At 44.5% G+C, this 20,701-nt stretch overlaps 2 protein-coding genes and 1 long non-coding RNA gene across 3 annotated transcripts; 1 reads left to right on the top strand and 2 right to left on the bottom strand.

Moving 5' to 3' along the window:
• Nucleotides 1-2,169: 2,169 nt before the first annotated feature.
• cfap221 (cilia and flagella associated protein 221) lies at nucleotides 2,170-7,369 on the top strand. Its single transcript, XM_034701285.1, has 8 exons — nucleotides 2,170-2,346; nucleotides 4,393-4,475; nucleotides 4,599-4,659; nucleotides 4,868-4,968; nucleotides 6,505-6,594; nucleotides 6,700-6,807; nucleotides 6,877-7,063; nucleotides 7,210-7,369. Exons 3-7 carry the CDS (start codon nucleotides 4,621-4,623, stop codon nucleotides 6,929-6,931), a joined length of 393 nt encoding a protein of 130 aa, XP_034557176.1. The 5' UTR covers nucleotides 2,170-2,346; nucleotides 4,393-4,475; nucleotides 4,599-4,620; the 3' UTR covers nucleotides 6,932-7,063; nucleotides 7,210-7,369.
• Nucleotides 7,370-10,990: 3,621 nt separating this feature from the next.
• LOC117825079 (NLR family CARD domain-containing protein 3-like) lies at nucleotides 10,991-15,658 on the bottom strand (the record flags this gene model as incomplete). The annotated part of the gene is made up of 6 exons (XM_034700712.1): nucleotides 10,991-11,544; nucleotides 11,669-11,715; nucleotides 12,747-12,920; nucleotides 13,164-13,337; nucleotides 13,625-13,798; nucleotides 13,884-15,658. Coding segments are annotated over 6 exons (2,871 nt in total), but the record flags the coding sequence as incomplete, so codon positions are not given.
• Nucleotides 15,659-17,346: 1,688 nt separating this feature from the next.
• Nucleotides 17,347-19,683, bottom strand: LOC117825086. Its single transcript, XR_004633780.1, has 3 exons — nucleotides 19,577-19,683; nucleotides 17,611-17,701; nucleotides 17,347-17,434 (listed from the first exon to the last, which is right to left on the bottom strand). It is a non-coding gene; the product is annotated as an uncharacterized LOC117825086 (long non-coding RNA).
• Between the last annotated feature and the right edge of the window lie 1,018 nt (nucleotides 19,684-20,701).

Here is a 20,701-nt window from a genome sequence, read left to right as displayed (position 1 = left end):
GCAGACATTTTTTTCATGTTTCTTAAAATTTAGGTTGGATTCAATTGTTACACCCAGAAAATTGAAATGTTGAACAATCTGTATTACCTCTCTGTCTACAGTCATATCAGGTTGAGGTGTATTGTTTCCCCTGATAGAAAAATACATTCCTACAGTTTTGCTCACATTAAGCGTTAGACAATTGTGAGTGAGCCAATCTGAGACTTTGTTTAATGCTGCAGAGAGTTTGGATGCAGCTTGTTCTCTTGTTTTAGCATGGATATAGATAACTGTGTCATCTACATACATTTGGATCTGAACCTCTGGAAAGATCAGGGGCAGATCATTAATGTACAAACCATAGACTGTATAAAATATGGACGTAGTATCCGTGACGTCACCCATCTGTTCCTGAGAGTTGTTTTGAAGCCAATCGACGGCAGCAGCCATATTGGAAATGCGGAACTCAACCAGGCAGAGTGTGACGTAGTGTGAGCCTTTAGTTATTTCTGACTCCCGTCGCCTGGAGTCGTTAACGCCGACATGAATTACGATCTTTCTGAATCTATGTTTAGCCTTTGCCAGCAGTTTTAAATTTGCCTCGATGTCAACGGCTCTGGCCCCAGGAAGACATTTGACTAACACCGCTGGCCTTGCTAAGTTCACGTTTCTGACTATGGAGTCTCCAATGACCAGAGTGTTAGCCTTCTGAGGCTTTACAGTCTTAGCAGGTGTGTTGCTAAGTGGGGCAAATCTGTTAGGAACGTGAACCGGTTGGTTGTCTGACGTGGGATTCTTTAGCTTATGGCTATGCTTTCCCCCTCGCACCGTAACCCAGCCACTGCATCCCGGCTGCTCGGTATCTGCTAGGGGGGAAGCTAAGCTAACTGAGCTAGGTAGGCTAGGTTGCCCTGCACTGGCTACAGGGGACTGGTTAACTGCCTCTGCCTTGGTGCGGAGCCGTGACTCTAACTCACTAACCCTCGCCTCCAGGGCCATGAATCTGCTACACTTCCAGCATTTACCATTATCAGTAAAGGAGGACGACGTATAACTGAACATCTGGCACATCGTGCAGCACCGTACAGGAGAGGAGACAGACTGAGTGGCCATAGTGCACCGTGCTACCAGGCTGATGGCTACGCTAAGCCATGAGCTAATGGCTACGCTAAGCTACGAGCTAGGCTACGAGTACACAAATCACACTAAAGAGCTTTACTGGTCAAATAAAAGAGAGAGGGGGTGCTTGGTGAGGACTAACTTACGGTAGTGGAAGGGTAAGAAAATGTGAATTACAAGAAATTTAGAGTGAGAGCTGAGAGCTAACTGCAGCTACGTGCGACAGAGTGGAAGAGGAAAACGGAAGTGACGCAACACTCTCACCTGACATGCGTAGTAGGATCCCTGGATCTTCAGTATGTCTGTTAACTCTTTCACGATCATTAAATATCTGATGAGGATATTTTGAAATCTTAATAAAAACTAAAGTAGTTTGTATTCCCAAGAACTCCCTCTGTGTTTCAACAGCTGTGTAAACTCCACAAACACTGACACGTTTCGCTGAAGGTCTCCAGTTTACTGGGTCACTTTTAAAACCGTAACAACGGGGAGAGATGCATTCATGGTGGGCTGAGAGAAGACTACTGTTACAAGCTGTTAAATCAAGAGAATCACAGCTTCTTCTTTTGAAAAGTACACACACATACAAAAAAGATAGAACAATTCAAAACTAACGAAAGAAAGATAAATCAAGTGAATCACAGATGTGTGTGATGTTATTGTGGACGGCGGGCATAATAAAAACACACAACCAATCAGACACATTCAGCATTGAAGTCACAACCTAACTAGTTTTAACGTATGGTTTAGTGTGGACTGAAGATTTTCTACTTTATGAAATCTTCAAGGTAAATTGTATATGTATTGTTTTGTCATTCTAGGACCCTCAGCATTATAAGCTCATGGGCTACCAGCCTCTGTCAGCCTGGAAGGCATTTCATTCTTATATCCCTGCTACCTTTGCAAGACCACTTCGGAATGAAGCTCTGGTAACCATACAGATCCTAGACTACATCCAATATAAAATAAATGTCATCCTTCAATTATCTTTTTCTAATTCACTTCCATCTTCATTGCCCTTTCCTCTTTTAAATGCATTTCTTTTACTGTGTTGCAACATTTTAGAATTAGTTTGTGCCCAATGACTTTGGAGCCAAATCTCTCACAGATGAGGAGCTCAAAGCAGGGGATGAACTGCAGCTTGAAAATGAAGAGGAGGACGTGGTTGCATGGGATGATTCTGATCTCAACTTCAGTGCGCCTGATAATCTCTTCAGACATTCTCTGGAAAACCCACTCCGAATCTTTGTAAGGCTATTATTTATCCTTATTGATCATATATTCATTTTTGGTTTATAATCTCCTCAGAAAAGTTTGGAAACATTACTTTGGTCAATTATTTCCCTTTAATAATACCAACTGGTATGGTTTTATATATTTTTGTAAAGTCTGATCAGTCGCCTTTACATCGGTATAACTTGTAAGAATTGTGCTTTTGTGGAATGAGCAACACGGCAGAACTTGAGGGTAGCGCCCCCCAAAAAATGTGCCAAACCTCAGTAGCATGTGGAAGATCCATACACAGCCACAACAGCCTGGCACCTCCTCCTCATGCTGGTCACCATGCTGGTCACATTTGGCTGTTGGATGGCATCCCATTCAGGGCTACATAGTTGTGCAGTGGTTCCTTTCTGTGGGGAGTCCCTGTGGGTTCTCCCCGGGAACTTCCTCCCACAGTCCAAACACATGCTCACCAGGTTAATTGGTCACTCTAACTTGCCCGTTGGTGTCAGTGTGCGTTTCTATGCTGCGACCAAACGGTCACACGTTTTCCCTGTGATGGGTTGGCAACCTGTCAAGGGTGTAACTTGCCCTCTGCCAAATGTCTGCTGGGATAGGCTCCAGCCCCCCATGACCCCGAACAGGATAAGCGGTCATGATAGTGGATGGATGGATGGATGGATGGATGGATGGCATCTCATTCCTCATCCAGGAGTTGTTGAAGGTCAAGCAGCGCAATTATGTTGGTCACTCTGGCACGAAACAACACGTACAAGCTGATCCCATAAATGTTCAACAAGGTTGAAGTCAGGACTCAGGGCAGGCCATCCACCCCTCTTTAAAACAAATTCTGATGGTAGTCTCTGAGAAACCCCACACTGTGGGGTCCAGCGTTGTCATCTTGGAGGATGGAGTAAGGTCCCAAATTCTGGGGGTAGTCTCTGAGAAACCCCGCATTGTGGGGGCCAGCGTTGTCATCTTGGAGGATGGAGTTAGGTCCCAAATTCTGGAGGTAGTCTCTGAGAAACCCTGTGTTGTGGGGGCCAGCGTTGTCATCTTGGAGGATGGAGTTAGGTCCCAAATTCTGGAGGTAGTCTCTGAGAAACCCCGTGTTGTGGGGGCCAGCGTTGTCATATTGGAGGATGGAGTTAGGTCCTAAATTCTGGAGGTAGTCTCTGAGAAACCCCGTGATGTGGGGGCCAGCGTTGTCATATTGGAAGATGGAGTAAGGTCCCAAATTCTGAATGTACTCTGTGATGATCATGGCTCTGTGGGGACGAGCATTGTCATCTTGGAGAATGGAGTTAGGTCCTAAATTCTGGAGGTAATCTCTGAGAAACCCTGCATTGTGGGGGCCAGCGTGGTCATCTTGGAGGATGGGGTTAGATCCCAAATTCTGGAGGTACTTTGTGATGATCCTTGCTCTGTGGGGACGAGCGTTGTCATCTTGGAGGATGGAGCTAGGTCCCAAATTCTGGAGGTCCTCTTTGATGATCCTGGTTCTGTTGGGATGACAGTTGTCATCTTGGAGGATGGAGTTAGGTCCCAAATTCTGGAGGTACTTTGTGATGATCCTTGCTCTGTGGGGACGAGCGTTGTCATCTTGGAGGATGGAGTTAGGTCCCAAATTCTGGAGGTACTTTGTGATGATCCTGGCTCTGTGGGGACGAGCGTTGTCATCTTGGAGGATGGAGTTAGGTCCCAAATTCTGGAGGTACTTTGTGATGATCCTTGCTCTGTGGGGACGAGCGTTGTCATCTTGGGGGATGGAGTTAGGTCCCAAATTCTGGAGGCAGTCTCTGAGAAACATTGCTCTGTGGTGGCGATCGCTGTCATCTTGGAAGAGGGAGTTAGATCCCAAATTCTCGAGGTACTCTGTGACGATCCTGGCTCTATGGGTAGAGCATTGTCATCTTAGAGAATGGAGTAAGTGACTAATCAGGCTTTCCAAATAATCGACTGAAATAAAGTTTCCACATTTCATGGAGGACTTAACTTTGTATACATAATGAAGATATACGGCATAATGACTGTGTTTTAATTTAGTGTCTGTGTTTATCCCCCCATGTGAAGAACCCAGCTCCAGGCCTGCAGAATTATAAAACCTCTAAATACCTTGAGAGTGACCTTGATTTCCATCTCTGCCCCGTGCCAAGGTAATGACACAACAACCCGTCTTTAAGAAACTACACAAACACAAAAACAAATCTCTGTCCCAAAATTACAACCAGCACCAAAATATGAGAAACCAGAAATGATCAACCCCTTTGTGTTTGCAGGTATAAAATCCCTGAGAGAAAAATGTGTGACATCAGAAAACAAACATTTTTGGATCGTGAGGTAACTCCAATCAACTTTATTTACATAGCACCTTTCATACATACAAGCATACAGGCTAAAGTGCTTCACAAAAGAACTGCGAGACAGGAAACAACAGAAATTGGTAAAATGATCAAAAAGACTAAAACAAGAAGTTGAGCAGTGAGAACAGCTCCTGTTTTCTAGTACATATTTTGACACGACTTCTTGTTTCTTTGCCAAACAACAGGAATCAGTCCAAGTGCTGAAAACATGGAATAACTTCAGTCCAGATACCTTAAACTGTCTGTCCAACCGATCTGAACTCAACTGTGACTGTGTCCTACGCAGGTAAACCAGTGCCGATTTTAAGTGGAAAATATCAATCTGTGACAGTTACACTAGTTTCTCTGGATCTCTGCTGCTGTGGACGTGCCGGACTCCAGCTGCAACAGCCACCACTATCCGTCTCATCACTATCACCACTCCCTCTCTCTCTCTTATTCTCCTCTATCCCTCTTTCCAGACCCAACTCGGTCGAGCTTTAGATCATGGTATTTAGCAAGTTACAGTGGCAAGGACATACTTCCTTTAACAGGCAGAAACCTCCAGCAGGACCAGACTCATGTTAGACACACATCTGCTGAGACCTACTGTGTTGGTGAGAGGAATAGAGGGAGATGAAGAGAGAGAGAGATGATAGTGGGGAGACGGATAGTAGTAGTTGTAGCAGCTGGAGTCTGGCACGTCCACAGCAGCAGAGATCCAGAGGAACCTACGAGACAAGGGAGCTCAGGGACTCCAGAAAGGTCTAAGAAAAGAGAGAAGAGAGGGAGATGAGAAGAAAGACAAAGAGGAGAATAAATGGGGAAAGAATGACAGAAGGAAAGGACGGGATAAGAAAAGGAGAAATATGATGGAGAAACATAGAAAGAACAAAGGGAGAATGAAAGGAAAAAAGGAAGACAAGAAGATAGAGAAGTGAGGAAAGGAAGGAAATGAAGGAAAGAAAGAAAGGGAGGAATGAAAGGAAAAAAGAATGAGAGAAAGAAGGAAGGAATGAAAAAATGAAAGAAAGAAGGAAGACAGGAAAAGGGAATGAAAGAAAGAAAAGAAAGGAATGAAAGAAAAAATGAACGAAAGGAAGAAAGATGTAATGAATGGAAAAAGGAATGAAAGAAAGAAGGAAGGAATTAAAAAAATTAAAGAAAGAATGGAAGAAAGAAGAAAGGAATAAAAGAAAGAAAGAAGGAAGAAATGAAAGGAAAAAGGATTAAAAGAGAGAGAAAGAAAGAAGGAAAGAATGAAAGAAAGACTGAATGAATGGAAAAAGGAATGAAAGAAAGAAGGAAGGAATGAAAGGAAAAATGAATGGAGGAAAGAAAGAAAGAAAGAAAGAAAGAAAGAAAGAAAGAAAGAAAGAAAGAAAGAAAGAAAGAAAGAAAGAATGAAAAAGGAATGGAAGGAAAAATGAACAAGATCCAGAGGAACCTACGAGACAAGGGAGCTCAGGGACACCAGAAAGGTCTATGGTTAGTAACTTTAATGGGACAGGAAGAGTTAAAGTGAGAGACAGGCAGACAGAAGAGAGATTGGGAAAGACAGGATCCTAGGTTGTCAGCCTAAGCCTATAGCAGCATAACTAAGACCTGGTCCAAGCCTGATCCAGCTCTGACTATAAGCTTTATCAAAAAGGAAAGTTTGAAGCCTACTCTTAAAAGTAGAGAGGGTATCTGCCTCCCGGACACTGACTGGTAGATGATTCCAAAGGAGAGGGGCCTGATAACTGAAGGCTCTACCTCCCATACTAATTGTTGAGACTTTAGGTGTAACAGTTTCCTCCTCTTTGGTGTCTCCTGAAAAAATGTTGCCTTTGTCTCTCGATAGGTCTGTCGGCTGCAGCACAACACTACTTCAGGAAGCTCCTCCTCCCCCGATGGGCTCTCCTGGTGGTTCATGTCCACTAATGCACGAAGTGTACGCACAACATTAAGAGCTATTGATGATGTCATTGTCTTTTCGACGTCATTTCAAGATAGAAAGCTGCTTTCCTGCTTACATTGAGTTTTTCTTTCTCTGTAGGTGGAAAGGGTCCAGAGTCCAGTTAACACCAGAGATGGTGAGAGCAGAGTTCTTGTCTGGCAAAGCTCTGGTCTTGGGCTCCAACTTTACTAGAGAGATGACTCCCAGGTAGATCTACTGACGTTATGTTTGAACAAAATATTTCCAGTACAATAATGCTAAGTTGTCCTACAACAGGCACCAGGGGGAGCTTCAGAAAGGAGCCCGTCATGTGGAGATCTCCAGGGCGTAGCTCGGAGTTTAATCGAATGGGAAGAAGAGTAACGACCAGGCTGAAGCAACTTGTCGCAAGAAATCCCCCACTGTTCGAGGAGGATCGAGGCAAACAACCTCTACACACCCCCAGAAACACAAAACACAATAGGTGCTGCACACACAAATGCACACTACGTGATTGGTTGATTGACTGACTGACTGACTATGGTCGTCCTTGCCTATGATGATCACCTATGCATGTTTCTTAATTGTATGCCTTGCCACTTAAAATACAATGTGTTTTTTTTCTTCTAGGCCTCCATCAGAGACAAAAAACTACCAGTGAGCATACAACCATGGAGTTGAATAATTGGAGCTTTCTAACCACTTTTGAGGAGAACTATTGCTGTCAATGGAAATATGTCTGAAAATCACTTTTTTTTTACTGCTGATATAAAGTGCACTTCAAAAAGAACATGAGTTGTGTGTCTCCTGCTTTCTTTAACAAGGTTCTTGAATACCAATCAGTCCTTTGAATTTTGATTTGAATCGATAAACTACAGGACTGAGGTGAGCCGCCTGGTCTTGTGGTGCTGACACAACAATCTCTCTCTGAATGTGGAGAAGACGAAGGAGATTGTTGTGGACTTCAGGAGAACACGCACCAAGCATGCTCCTCTGACCATCAACGATGCTGCTGTGGAGAGGGTGGGCAGCACCAAGTTCCTGGGTGTGCACTTCACATACCCCTTTCCGACCAACAGGAACTGGGTTGAATCTCTGGGCTGGTGCTCGCACTGGTTCGGAGCTGGTTGAACTCACGAACCAACACAGTACCCGTTTGCCCACGGAAGAGGCTCATCATGACGTCATATTTATGTGACCACTTTCCCCAGCAGTGCTAGCGCGAACTTTCCCTCACAACAACAACGATGGTGAACAACAGCAGCTTGTCTCCTCTGCAGACCACTGCTTTGTCTTGGAATCCATTAGTCTCTTTTATTTTTTCGCTGCAGGACAATGCTGGAAACACTTTGACTTTTGTGTTTTTGATCACGGCAACTCTGCGCCCCGCCCCTCGCCCCTGACGTAAGCGGTTCGCGGTTCTAGACCAGCAAAGAGTTGGAGCCGCTCTGGGACTAGTTTTCCCGGCCAGGAGCCGGTTCACTCGCAGTCGAAACACGAAAAACCGGTTCTCAATTGAGAATTGGTCGAAAAGGGGTAACAGAAGACCTCACACCGCATCACTGACCAAGAAGGCACGTCAGCGCCTCTACTTTTTACGCAAGCTGAGGAAAGCTAGAGCCCCTGCCCCCATCAAACGTACCTTCTACAGAGGCACCATCCAGAGCATTCTCACCAGCAGCATCACTGTGTGGTACGGGGCCTGCACTGCGTCCTGCCGAACGAATCGCCAGTGCATCGTGAGAACAGCTGAGAAGATTGTTGGTGCCTCTCTCCCCTCCCTCCATGACATTTACCCGCCTCACCCGAAAAGCCCCTAGCAGGCGACCCCTCCCACCCGCCTCACAGCCTCTTCAGCCTGTTGCCATCAGGAAAGAGACTACGCAGTCTCCGGGCCAAAACCAGCAGAGTGAGGGACAGTTTTATCCACCAGGCAGTCAGGATGCTGAACTCTCTCCCTGTTTTACCCCCTCTTCCCATAGTGCCCCCTTCACAGACTTATCCCAGTCACTGATCCCCCCCAATCAACGCTGAGGTCTGTCATCCTCAGGACTGAAACGCACACACTTACTTTGATTTTAAATTGCACTATAACAAAGTTTTTGCACAGTTTTAAACTGTATTTTATTATTTTATTAGCTTACTTCTTACATTTTGCTAGCTTTCATATGTTTATCTGTTGTTGTCTTTGCTAGGGTCTGAGAGAGAAAGGTAATATCAAATCCTCAGTATGTCTGGTGCATACTGCAGTTTATTTGACAATAAAGAAGACTTTCAACTTTGAACAGTTTTCCACTGAGTCCTGCTTTTTGATCACAGACATTCATGCTGATGTGACAGAAACAGACTCATGATCAGCTGAAGAGTGTGTGTGTGTGTGTGTGTGTGTGTGGGGAGAAGGAGACTCTCGCTGCTACACAGATCTGTGTAAAAGGAAGTTTTTCCTCACCACTGTAACTAGCTAAATACTGCAATGCTCATGGTGGATTAAGGTGGGGTCAGACTGAGTCTTACCCTGTCTTGGTGTTGGGTCTCTGTTCATAATTTGACATAGAGTGGTCTAGACCTGCTCTGTTTGTAAAAGAGTCTTGAGATAACGTTTGTTGTGATTTGACGCTATACAAATAAAGATTGATTGATTGATTGAGATCACACCAGGGCTGGACAGGGACCAAAAAATGGCCCTGGCATTTTTGACCATTGCGGCCCACCATAATTATTTATACGATATGTGAAAGCACACGATATACCACAGGATATATGTGCACATTGTTTTGTTTCAAAAATTTAAATAAAGCACAGCAGCCTACATGGAAGAGAGTAACCATGTTAAAAAATGGATACGCTCTTTCACTACTCACAGACACTTTCATCTTGGGAGAGATGGACAGAGTGTCATCATTTCCATCTTGAAGTGAAAGTGGATGTCAAAGAAACACTGCTAGTGATGTCTTTTCGATGTTTAATGAAATATACTGTTTTAACAAATACACAATTAAGACCACAGTAAGACCATATATCCCTGTAAAATAAAGAGCTTCTCATCAAAGTGGCACCTTAAAGGATGAAAAACAGAGAGAGAGAGAGAGAGAGAGAGAGAGAGAGAGAGAGAGAGAGAGAGAGAGAGAGAGAGAGAGAGAGAGAGAGAGAGAGATGCAGAGACAGGCAGACAAAGGAAAGAAAGAGAGCAGGGATCAGTGAAGGTATAGTTTAAATAATGTTTAGGTGAACAGAGAGATAACAGCTTATTTTGTACTTACATATGCTGAGACAGAAGGTTACATGGACCTTGGTGCTCTGAGGGAGACAGAAAGCAGAGGTGAGGTCAGATATGCTAGATTCATCTGATACTGTCTCTTCTGTAATGAAAATAAGAGCTCTTTAATAAAGTCACAATGAAAGAAAAAGAACACATGTAAACTCCACATCAGGAGAAGGCAAACCTTCACTCCAAAGGGAGAGAAAGAGAGGACAAGTGGGTCAAGAGTGAGAATGAGACTATTTCAAAACATGTACATTGACAGTATTGGTGTCTTTAAAATAATGCAATAATAGATGGTTGCATTCATTACAGTCACTCTGTAAAAGTAGTAGGCTTTAGGACCATCCAGGTGGATGTCAGCAAGAACACATAACAACAGCATACAGTATAATAAACTTACACGACTGAAGAATGCCTGTGAAGTCCACACCAATGAAAGGCACATCCCTGGAACACCCCTGGGGGACAGGGGCTGCACCTGCTGCCGCAGTCCAGCTTGAGGTGGCGATGGCAAACATGGCAGTAAGTTTGGGACATTTTGCTGTCCACTTGTTTTTAGCTTTTTATCTTGCAGCTTTTCTGCACCCCCCTTGCGCTTTTGTTATTTATCCATTTCCACTCACTTCTCTCCAACTCCTGTCAGCTCTAATGGCAACATTTGATAACCTGGGTCAAGCAGGAGGGGAGGGGTGGGCCGAGGGAGGCTGAGAGATTTCATTGTTTTTTCATAAATCAACAAATGGCTCATCACTGTCGATAAAAATGATTTATAATATTGTAACGTCTGTCCGGACGCTGCAATGATGACGAGTGATTAGTGAACACAAGAGCTTTATTAACTGGTCTCTGTCGGCCGTGACCACGCCCACTAACAAAACCAAAATGATTAAATGAAAGAACTAACAACTTCTCCTGTGCTGTCTCTTGTCCTTCAAGCTCACACACACTCTCACTCACACACCTCAGCCCCTCACTCCTGCTGCACTGGGTGCCACTCACTGAAGCCTTCACTGACTGTCAACACTGTAGGAATTAGGAACATCTGCACTGAACACATTCAACAAACAGTAGCTGTTAAAATGTACTTTTTGGGTTAAATTATGACAGCCGGCCCAAAAGTGTGCGTCGGCCCACCGGGCATTGCTCGGTACGCCAGATGGCCTGTCCATGCCTGGATCACACACACACTGATGAACAGTAAGAGCTCAACCTAAACCCAGGATACAGAGGTCCAGTGAAGGAGGTTCTGAAGGTGTGGAGGTGGATCAGAGAGTCAGAGGAGACTCTGTAGAAGGACAGAGTGCCAGCAGGACAGTCCACATACACTGCTACTCTGTGAGAGTCAGAGGACCGGGAGAGAGGGAGGGCTTTTATTTTGTTATTGTGACGGACATAGTAACGTTCATCAGAGCAGAACAGACTCCAGGACGGATCATTAAATCCAAACAGACAGTCATAACTGTCTCCTTTCCTTCTGATTCCTCTGTAACTCACTGATATATTAACCCCTCCTCTACATTCAACCTCCCAGTAACAGAGACCAGTCAGACCATCTCTACACAGCAGCTGAGGATAGTAGTCAAATCTGTCTGGATGATCAGGATATGACTGATCCTCTCCCACACGTGTCACCTCCTTCTTGTCTTCAGACAGTCTGAGCTGTCTGTGTGCTGTGTTTGAATCCAGAGTGAGTTTACAGACATCTGATGGAGAGACAAAGACACAACACAGCAGCAGTTTATCATGAGACACACCTGAAGGCTTTATTCTTTGTTAGCTGACAGTCTGCTGTTTGGTCCTCATGAGTCAAACTGATTCCACACTTACACTTCTTCAGTCCAGGTTTTAACCTCTGCTCTCCACCATGGTCCACCCTGGAGGAAGAAACACAGTCAGAGTGATGTTCTGTCCAACATGAGTCCTACCTGCTGTTCAACATGAAGCAGTGTTCCTCAGTTTGTCCCTGTGACAGAGAAACAGACTGAAACTCCTCTGAGCCAGCTGTCTCCATCATTCTGTCTCTTTTTCTGACAGTGTTGAGATACTCAGAGAAAAAGAAGAAGAAGAAGTCAAAGATTCAAAAAGCAAAGGCTGGCTGTTGCTCTTTGGATCCATAAAGTCCAGATTCTGCTTCTCATGTCCTCTTTGAAATCAGTAAAGAGGATTCCTGCTGAACCTTTGTTCTGTCACTTTAAAGTAGTCGTCTCTTTGTATGTGTCAGGAGTCAAAATGACTCATCCTAAACATCCTGTCTTATGGTTTCAGAGTGATGAAGACAGAGCATGAGTTTTCCCTCAGACACCAAAGCCTCCTGATGATCAGGACAACTCAGACTACAAACAGAAACCAGACCACGTCCCAAACTGAAACTCCAGACCCCTGAGTATGGATTCTACATGTTCATGTAGAATCTGTAAATACAGATGATATTCAAAGTTAAAAGTGAACTAGTCTCTGCCTTCTTTATGTTCACACACAACATTAGTGGATGAACAGTCACATCGGAATTTTTCTGTTTATAACATTGACAGCTGACCTGAACAACTGTCAAGAACTAAGTCAACTACTCTAATAACGACCCCATGTGACCACCTTAGCACGCCAACCACTGTTAGAAGCTTATATTCTCTAGCTCCGCCCCCAGTCTGTTCAGAAGTGAAGAAGCCTTTCAGAGAAGACCTGAAACATCTTCAAGAGTTTCTACTGAGTCCAGTTGGCTTTTCGGTTCAAGCTTTGAATTTCTACAGAGTAGTTTATTTTGTGTTTGATAGTCTTCTGGTGGTCTTTGTCTGATTCAGGTCCAATCACTCCTCAGAAAATAATGAAACTAAACAAGATCTTTTTTGTGAAATGGGTTTTTTTCTTTTGCTCTTGCAGTGTTTGAGCTCTTGTTGTCTGGTCATACCTCAGTGTAACCAGTCTGCAGTGTGGATCCTCCAGTCCAGCAGACAGCAGCTGGACTCCTGAGTCTCCTGGATGATTGTAGCTCAGGTCCAGCTCTCTCAGGTGGGAGGGGTTGGACCTCAGAGCTGAGGCCAGAGAAGCACAGCCCCTCTCTGTGATCAGACATCCTGACAGTCTGGGGTAAGGAAAATAATCATGCAATAAGCAAAGTGTAAAGGTTTTGAACCCCCCCCCCCCCCCCCCCCCCCAAAAAAAAAACACTAACAGAAACCTGACAGTTTCCAGTTTTTCTGATCTTTCCTTACTTGTACTTTGAGAAAACTAAGAGTCATGTGGAGCTTTGTTGTTTGATGTCACTGACACTCACTAGGTCATCCCCTCTAACAGTGTAAGATTTTAATTTCAGCTGTATACTAACCTGAGAGTTTCCAGTTTACAATGTGGACTCTGCAGTCCAGCAGACAGAAGCTCCAGTCCTAAATCCTGCAGGTCGTTGTTACTCAGGTCCAGCTCCATCAGACTGGACGACTGTGAGCTGATGACTGAGGCCAGAGAAGCACAGCTCTTCTCTGACAGGTGACATCCAGTAAACCTTAAAAAACGTGCACATTTAACAGGTCTGTTGTAATTTCTTTACATAATTGAAAGCTGTACATGTTTTTGATTCAATATATACTTTTTTGTTTCAATTCTCTGAAATTGTTTTTGAATCAGACAGCCTCAATAATGACTGACTGAGTGTGTTGACTTTCCAACCTATCCTTACTGATTATTTGAGGAACCTAAGAGTTAAGTGGAGCATTATCTTTTAATGTCACTTACACTCATTGGGTTGTTGTCTATGACATCGTAAGATTTTAATTTCAGCTTTATACTGACCTAAGAGTTTCCAGGTTACAATGTGGACTCTTCAGTCCGGTAGACAATAGCTCCAGTCCTGAATCCTGCAGGTTGTTGTTACTCAGGTCCAGCTCTCTCAGACTGGAGGACTGTGAGCTGAGGACTGAGGCCAGAGAAGCACAGCTCCTCTCTGACAGGTTACATCCACTCAGCCTGAAGAAGAATTAGTGATTAGCACAGACACAGTGTTTCATCTGTCATGATCAACATGTTTTTAATCTCGCATGTATCCACCTACTGAGCTTTGTTGGAGGCTTTGATCACTGGCAGCAGCCTCAGAAGAGCCTCCTCTGAAGCAGAGTATGTCTTCAGGTCAAACACGTCCAGATCTTTCTCTGAGGACAGTAAGATGAAGACCAGAGCTGACCACTGAGCAGGAGACAGTTTCTTTGTGGAGAGACATCCTGATCTCAGGGACTGTTGGATCTGGTCCACCAGAGACCGGTCATTCAGTTCATTCAGACAGTGGAACAGGTTGATGCTTCTCTCTGCAGACAGATCCTCACTGATCTTCTTCTTGATGTACTGGACTGTTTTCTGATTGGTCTGTGAGCTACTTCCTGTCTGTGTCAGCAGACCTCCCAGGAGAGTCTGATTGGTCAGCAGTGAAAGACCCAGGAGGAAGCGCAGGAACAAGTCCAGGTGTCCGTTTGGACTCTGTGAGGCCTGGTCCACAGCACTCTGATGGAGACGGTTCAGTTCAGGTTTGCCTCCACAGATTCTAGAGATCCGGAACGTTGGTTCTTCTTCCATCAGGTTGAGTCCAGAGTTGGTGAAGATCAGATGGACATGAAGAGCAGCCAGAAACTCCTGAACACTCAGGTGGATGAAGCAGAACACCTGGTCCTGGTACAGTCCTCTCTCCTCTCTGAAGATCTGTGTGAACACTCCTGAGTACACTGAGGCTTCCTTGATCTTGATGCCACACTCTGTCAGGTCGGACTCATAGAAGATCAGGTTTCCTTTCTGCAGCTGATCAAAAGCCAGTTTTCCCAGAGACTGGATCATCTCCCTGCTCTCTGGGCTCCAGAGTGGATCAGTCTCAGATCCTCCATCATACTTGATGCTCTTCAGTTTGGACTGGACCACCAGGAAGTGGATGTACATCTGAGTCAGGGTCCTGGGCAGCCCTCCTCCCTCTCTGGTCTTCAGCACATCCTCCAGAACTGTAGCAGTGATCCAGCAGAAGACCGGGATGTGGCACATGATGTGGAGGCTTCGGGATGTCTTGATGTGGGAGATGAAACTGCTGGCCTGCTCCTGGTCTCTGGATCTCTTCCTGAAGAACTCCTCCTTCTGAGGGTCAGTGAACCCTCTGACCTCTGTCACCATGTCAACACACTCAGGAGGGATCTGATTGGCTGCTGCAGGTCGTGTGGTTATCCAGAGGCGAGCAGAGGGGAGCAGGTTCCCCCTGATGAGGTTTGTCAGCAGCACATCCACTGAGGTGGACTCTGTAGCATCAGTCAGGATCTGATTGTTGGTGAAGTCCAGAGGAAGTCGACACTCATCCAGACCGTCAAAGATGAACACAACCTGGAACTCTTCAAACCTGCAGAGTCCTGCTTCTCTGGTCTGAGTAAAGAAGTGATGAACAAGTTCCACCAAGCTGAACTTTCTCTCTCTCAGCACATTCAGCTCTCTGAAAGTGAAGGGGAATGTGAACTGGATGTCCTGGTGGTCTTTGTCTTCAGCCCAGTCCAGAGTGAACTTCTGTGTTAAGACTGTTTTCCCGATGCCAGCCACTCCCTTTGTCAGCACTGCTCTGATTGGTTGATCTCTTCCAGGTGGGCCTTTAAAGAGGTCTTCTTGTCTGATGGTGGTCTCTGGTCTGTGTGGCGTCCTGGATGCTGCTTCAATCTGTCTGACCTCATGTTCATCATTGACCTCTCCAGTCCCTCCCTCTGTGATGTAGAGCTCTGTGTAGATCTGGTTCAGAAGGGTTGGGTTTCCTGCTTTAGCGATCCCCTCAAACACACACTGGAACTTCTCCTTCAGGTCAGACTTCAGTTTACGTCTGCACTCTGCAGCAACAGTTCCTGAAAGAACAAAAGAGAAATGTGATGAATGATCTGAAGCTACAATCAGTCTGATGAATTTACACTTTCAGACATCAGGATGGATTTGATTTTCCTCCTCTCTGAAATCTCTTCATCAGCTGTGAACACTTTCTCACAGCTCATAGATGTGATACAAATGTGTGCATCATATTAACAGCAGAGTTTGAAATGTAAACCTCTCCCATGTTGTCTCCATTTCCTCTCTCCATCATGTTCAATGTGTTCAAATCCTCTTACTGCTCTGCAGACAGTCAGCCAGCTCCTCCTGCTTCATTCTCCTCAGGAAGTGCAGAGTGATCTCCAGAAAGGCCTCTCTGCTCCTCCTCTGCTCTTCATCCTCATCCTCCCTCTGACTCTCTAAGCATTCTGGGTAATCTGGACTCAGAGCTCTCTGGATCTCCTTCAGCTCGGTCTTTACAAAACTGATGATGTTCTCCTGGAGCAGCTGGAGCAGAACAAAACAGAACATCAGATCATCTGTGACAGACAGAGAGCCTGCTGGTCTGCAGAGTCCAGCATGGAGACTGGATCACAATGCTGCTTCAGGACTTAGTCTGTGGATGGTCCTGTCTTCTACAAATCAAGTTTCTCTGAAATGAACTTCCTGTTGGAGAAATCTCTTGGTGTGCTTTCATCCAGAAAAAGTCTGCAGTGACTTTAGACCTGATGTGTTTTTTAGAATGAAGCTGAAAGCAGCAGCTGTCATTAACATGAAGCAAAGTGTTTCTGTTGTTTAGACCTCAAACTTGACTCACTTTGTGAACTCTGCTGCCAAAGTCTGAGCCTGTGTGAGAGCAGCATGACCTCTGACCTCTGACTGTGTGCAGCTCAGAAATGTAAGGCTTCATTCAATCAGTCAAACACTGAGTGTGAAGAGAATTCAGGCAGAGATGATGTCTGCAGTGTGATCAGGAAACAGAAACATCCAAACAGAATGAGTGTGTGCTCTGATTCTCAGGAGGAGCTGTGTTTGTACATTTACTCACCATCAATATGGAGTCCAGCTGTGTTTGATGCTGCTGGGCAGACTGACCAATGGGAGCCTCTGAACTCTGACCTCTGTGGAACAAATATAACATCATGTAGTGTATATGATATAATGACACACAGTGTTGATGTGATAGATTCTATGTAGTGATCCTGGTAGAAACACTGCTGGACCCTCCTACAAACACAGGACACACATGAAGACACTACATGCTGAGTACAGTTCTTTCTGCCTCCAATCCTGTTCACTGCTGTTGATCCTGATAGAAACACAACCAGTGACTAATGTTCACCTTCACAGAGAAAACACCAACCACAGTTACAAATGTTACACACACAACAACAGGAACTTTGAGAGGCTTACCTTTCAGCAGCACTCATCTCTACAGATTTGAAGTTAATACCTCGAACCATAGAGTCGTCACTCTTTAAGGACACACAGCTGGGTCCAGGTCCAGGAGAGTCTGATCTCTGATGTTGGACTCTAACAGAATCACAAACACTGATGAACAAACATGAACTCTGAAAATCTTCCAGGTTTGAGTGCTGCTGAAATTTACTACAAACTTTTCTAATGTTTGATTCTGATAAAAACACTGTGATCAATTCTTACTTTGGACGAACAGACTGTCGGCCATCTTTGAAGTCCTCAAGTAGACCCTTTGACCAATCACTCTTTAAGGACACACAGCTTGGCTCAGGTCCAGGTCCAGCAGAGTCTGGTCCATGCTGCTGCTCTGGGCTTCAACACACAAACACACACACACACACACACACACACACACACACACACACACACACACACACACACACACACACACACACACACACACACACACACACGCACACACACAGTGATGTGAGTGCTGAGCTCTGACATGGAGCAGAGTCATGGACAGGTAGAGATCCTCCTCTCACCTCTGAGCTTCATGTTCCCCACACAGAGTGCTTTTAGAGGGAGGGGCTCCCTCCTCTCCGTCCTCACACTGATTCATAGCAGAGCCTCCACCTTCACACAAACACAACAACATGTTCATCATTACAACAAGCTTTACACCACAGGACACACATTAGTTCTCATTGCTCTCAGTAACATGACACAGATATTCAGGACTGACACAAACCTTGTTGGAGCCCCAAATAGGACCTGATGAGCCCAAACACAGCCCCCACACTCTCCCATAAACACACTATGGAGACCACTTAGATGGAAGCACAGGTCCTAGCAACCTGCTGGGCATTGCTGCCTGCCGCACTTCACCAGAGCCACATGACCAAAATTCACTATGTGTAGCATTAGTATTACTATAAGTTTCACTACTACAATAATTATTTTTGATATTGATTTTTTATTCATCGCCTTTATTTCAATTAATTTTGTATAATAATAATAATAATTATTATTATTTCTGTAATTCTGCTTTGCGCTCACTTCTGACGCCCTCCCCATCACCCTCTGTTCACCTTTAAAATGAAAATGGAGAGAAATTCAATATTAATAATAACAATGTTAAAGATAATAAACTTTGAGAAATACAAATATAATTGACTATATAGATGATAAACTGATTAAATCTCAGCCCCCTCCCATCAGGTCTGGGGGTTGTCCTAGAGGGATGAGAATCTGTGGGGAGGTGTCCCAATCAGCCAGCAAACTCTGCAGGGTCTGGGGGCGACTGATATTGGGTAACGACCGCATCATCATATTATTATTACTGTCATTGATAGATATATATATACTCTCACACACACACACACACACACACACACACACACACACACACACACACGCAAACGCACACATACACACGCACACACACACACCAACGCACACACAGTTTATTGTTTATTTGGACCCCAAGGTACTTGTATGATTCCACCCTCTCCACTTCCACGGGAGGAATGACAGAGCAGATTGTTCTTCCTGAGGAGACTCAGGTCCTTCAGTGTCTGCAGCAGGCTTCTGAAGACATTCTACCAGTCTGAGGTGGCCAGTGCTCTCTTCTTTGCTGTGGCGTGCTGGGGTGGAGGCATCAAGACGGGTGAGGCCAGCAAGCTCAACAAGCTGGTAAAGAAGGCCCGCTCTGTGGTTGGCCTAGAACTGGACAGTCTGGAGTCAGCCTGGATAACCCCTCTCACCCTCTCCATGATGAGCTGTGGCTGATGGGGAGCTCGTTCAGTCAGCGCATCATTCCACCACTGTGCAAGACTGAACGCTTCAGGCGCTCCTTTGTGCCCACCGCACAGCAGTAACGGAGGCCACAGACTGCACCACGCTGACCACTGACCTTATTTTATTTTATTTTACTTATTGAAACTTCTTCTTGATTGTACTTATGTCTGGGTTGCTGTAACAACTGAATTCCCCCCGGGGGATCAATAAAGTAATATCTTATCTTATCTTTTCTTACACACACACACACACACACACACACACACACACACACACACACACACACACACACACACAGCCTTCCTCAACACTCATTATTCCAGTCCGTTGTTAGACATTTGAGGGAGCTTCAACGTGTACCAAACATGTTGATGAAAATGCTGGCAGGGAAAGAGTTAATAAATCAAAGCACCTGAGCCAAGTGGATCCAGACTGTCAGACCGGTTCACACACTCCCTGTATTTCTCACTGATGGTGTGACTCAGATTACAATCAAACTGCTGCTGACTCTACTCCACAAACACAAACTATAGAACAGGTCAATCTTTGTCAAATCACTGCTCTTTAACTCAGACAGAAACTCTACAACATATTTCAAACAGCCAATCAGCATTCAGAAACATTCCTCCAATCAAACAGTGATCCAGCAGCGTGTGAGCACAGTGATCCTGATCATCAAACATGTAGAGATTTCTCTGGAAGGATTCTCACCTGTTGAAGTGAGTTCAGGTCAGCTAACAGACACTTTCCACCTTCATGTGTGGAGAGAAGAAGCTGCTGGTTTGTCCCTCGTCAGTCCTGGTGTGTGTGTGTGTGTGTGTGCGTTTGATCTGAGGACGCCGTCCACACCCTCATACCTTCAGAGTGACGTCACTCTAACCTGTGTTAGAAACCCAGTCAGTGTCAGGTTACACACTGATCACATGATGTAGTTCTACTATCTGACCTCTAGATGGTGCTGACTAACCTTCATATGAAACAAACAGCAGCACTGACAGATGTGATGAAGCAGCAGTGAGGATCACACTGAGTGCATCTCAAAGCTCTTCACTGCAGTCTCCTCTCTCCTTTGTCCTCACTCCTCTGTCCTCACTCCTCTGTCCTCACTCCTCTGTCTTCACTCCTCTCTCCTCTCTCCTATATTTTCTAATGGTTGTAACTGTTCCTCATGCTCTTTTGGTCAGTTTCAAACTCTGTAATATCAGTGTATGTATCAGTAATAATATCAGCATATGTTAAATAATTTGATACATCAGTTTTTGAGACCTCTACATCATCAGTGTGATATGTTCTATGTATACAATCAGATACATGCAGTGCATAGATAATCCACCAGGTGTGAGTAATTCATGCACCAGAAGGACGTCACTTGAGACATCCAAAATGTCAGCTGTGGATCAGAGACCCACTCCAGGTTTTTCAGGGATATTTTTACCAACTTTGAAAAAGTTGGATGAAAAAAACTTTCAAATTGTTCCTGAAACTTCAAGAGGAATAGTTACTGGATTGATGCAATGTTAAACTAATTACTATTTCATTACCTTATTTATAGTCAAACCATGTTGAAAATGTGTGTATCAAAATGAATACAGCAGGTATATGAGGACATTTATTTGGAGATCTGTCAATCATCATTTAATTAAGTTTCAGACATTATGAATTCCATAAAGCAACATACAGTCTTTTATTATTTAAGAACATGTTTAAATGACATAATGAGGTATATTTAGAGGAGAAATTGAGATATTTATTATGTATATTGTATTTTTATATATGTAACCTGCTGTATCATGATGATTGATGACTGGTTGAATGTTGCCATGGCTCCCTAGTGAA

The sequence above is a fragment of the Notolabrus celidotus genome, chromosome 14, assembly GCF_009762535.1.
Source record: "Notolabrus celidotus isolate fNotCel1 chromosome 14, fNotCel1.pri, whole genome shotgun sequence".
Lineage (NCBI taxonomy): Eukaryota > Metazoa > Chordata > Actinopteri > Labriformes > Labridae > Notolabrus > Notolabrus celidotus.
The sequence above is the reverse complement of the archived record's forward strand: the minus strand, read 5'-3'. Positions and strand labels throughout refer to the sequence as shown.

What these genes read in the sequence shown, in the direction of transcription:
- cfap221 (XM_034701285.1), top strand. Translation starts at nt 4,621, where the DNA reads ATGTGTGACATCAGAAAACAAACATTTTTGGATCGTGAG. An exon ending in TGTGACTGTGTCCTACGCAG is followed by an intron (nt 4,969 to 6,504) that starts GTAAACCAGTGC and finishes GTCTCTCGATAG; the next exon opens with GTCTGTCGGCTGCAGCACAA. An exon ending in ACTAGAGAGATGACTCCCAG is followed by an intron (nt 6,808 to 6,876) that starts GTAGATCTACTG and finishes GTCCTACAACAG; the next exon opens with GCACCAGGGGGAGCTTCAGA.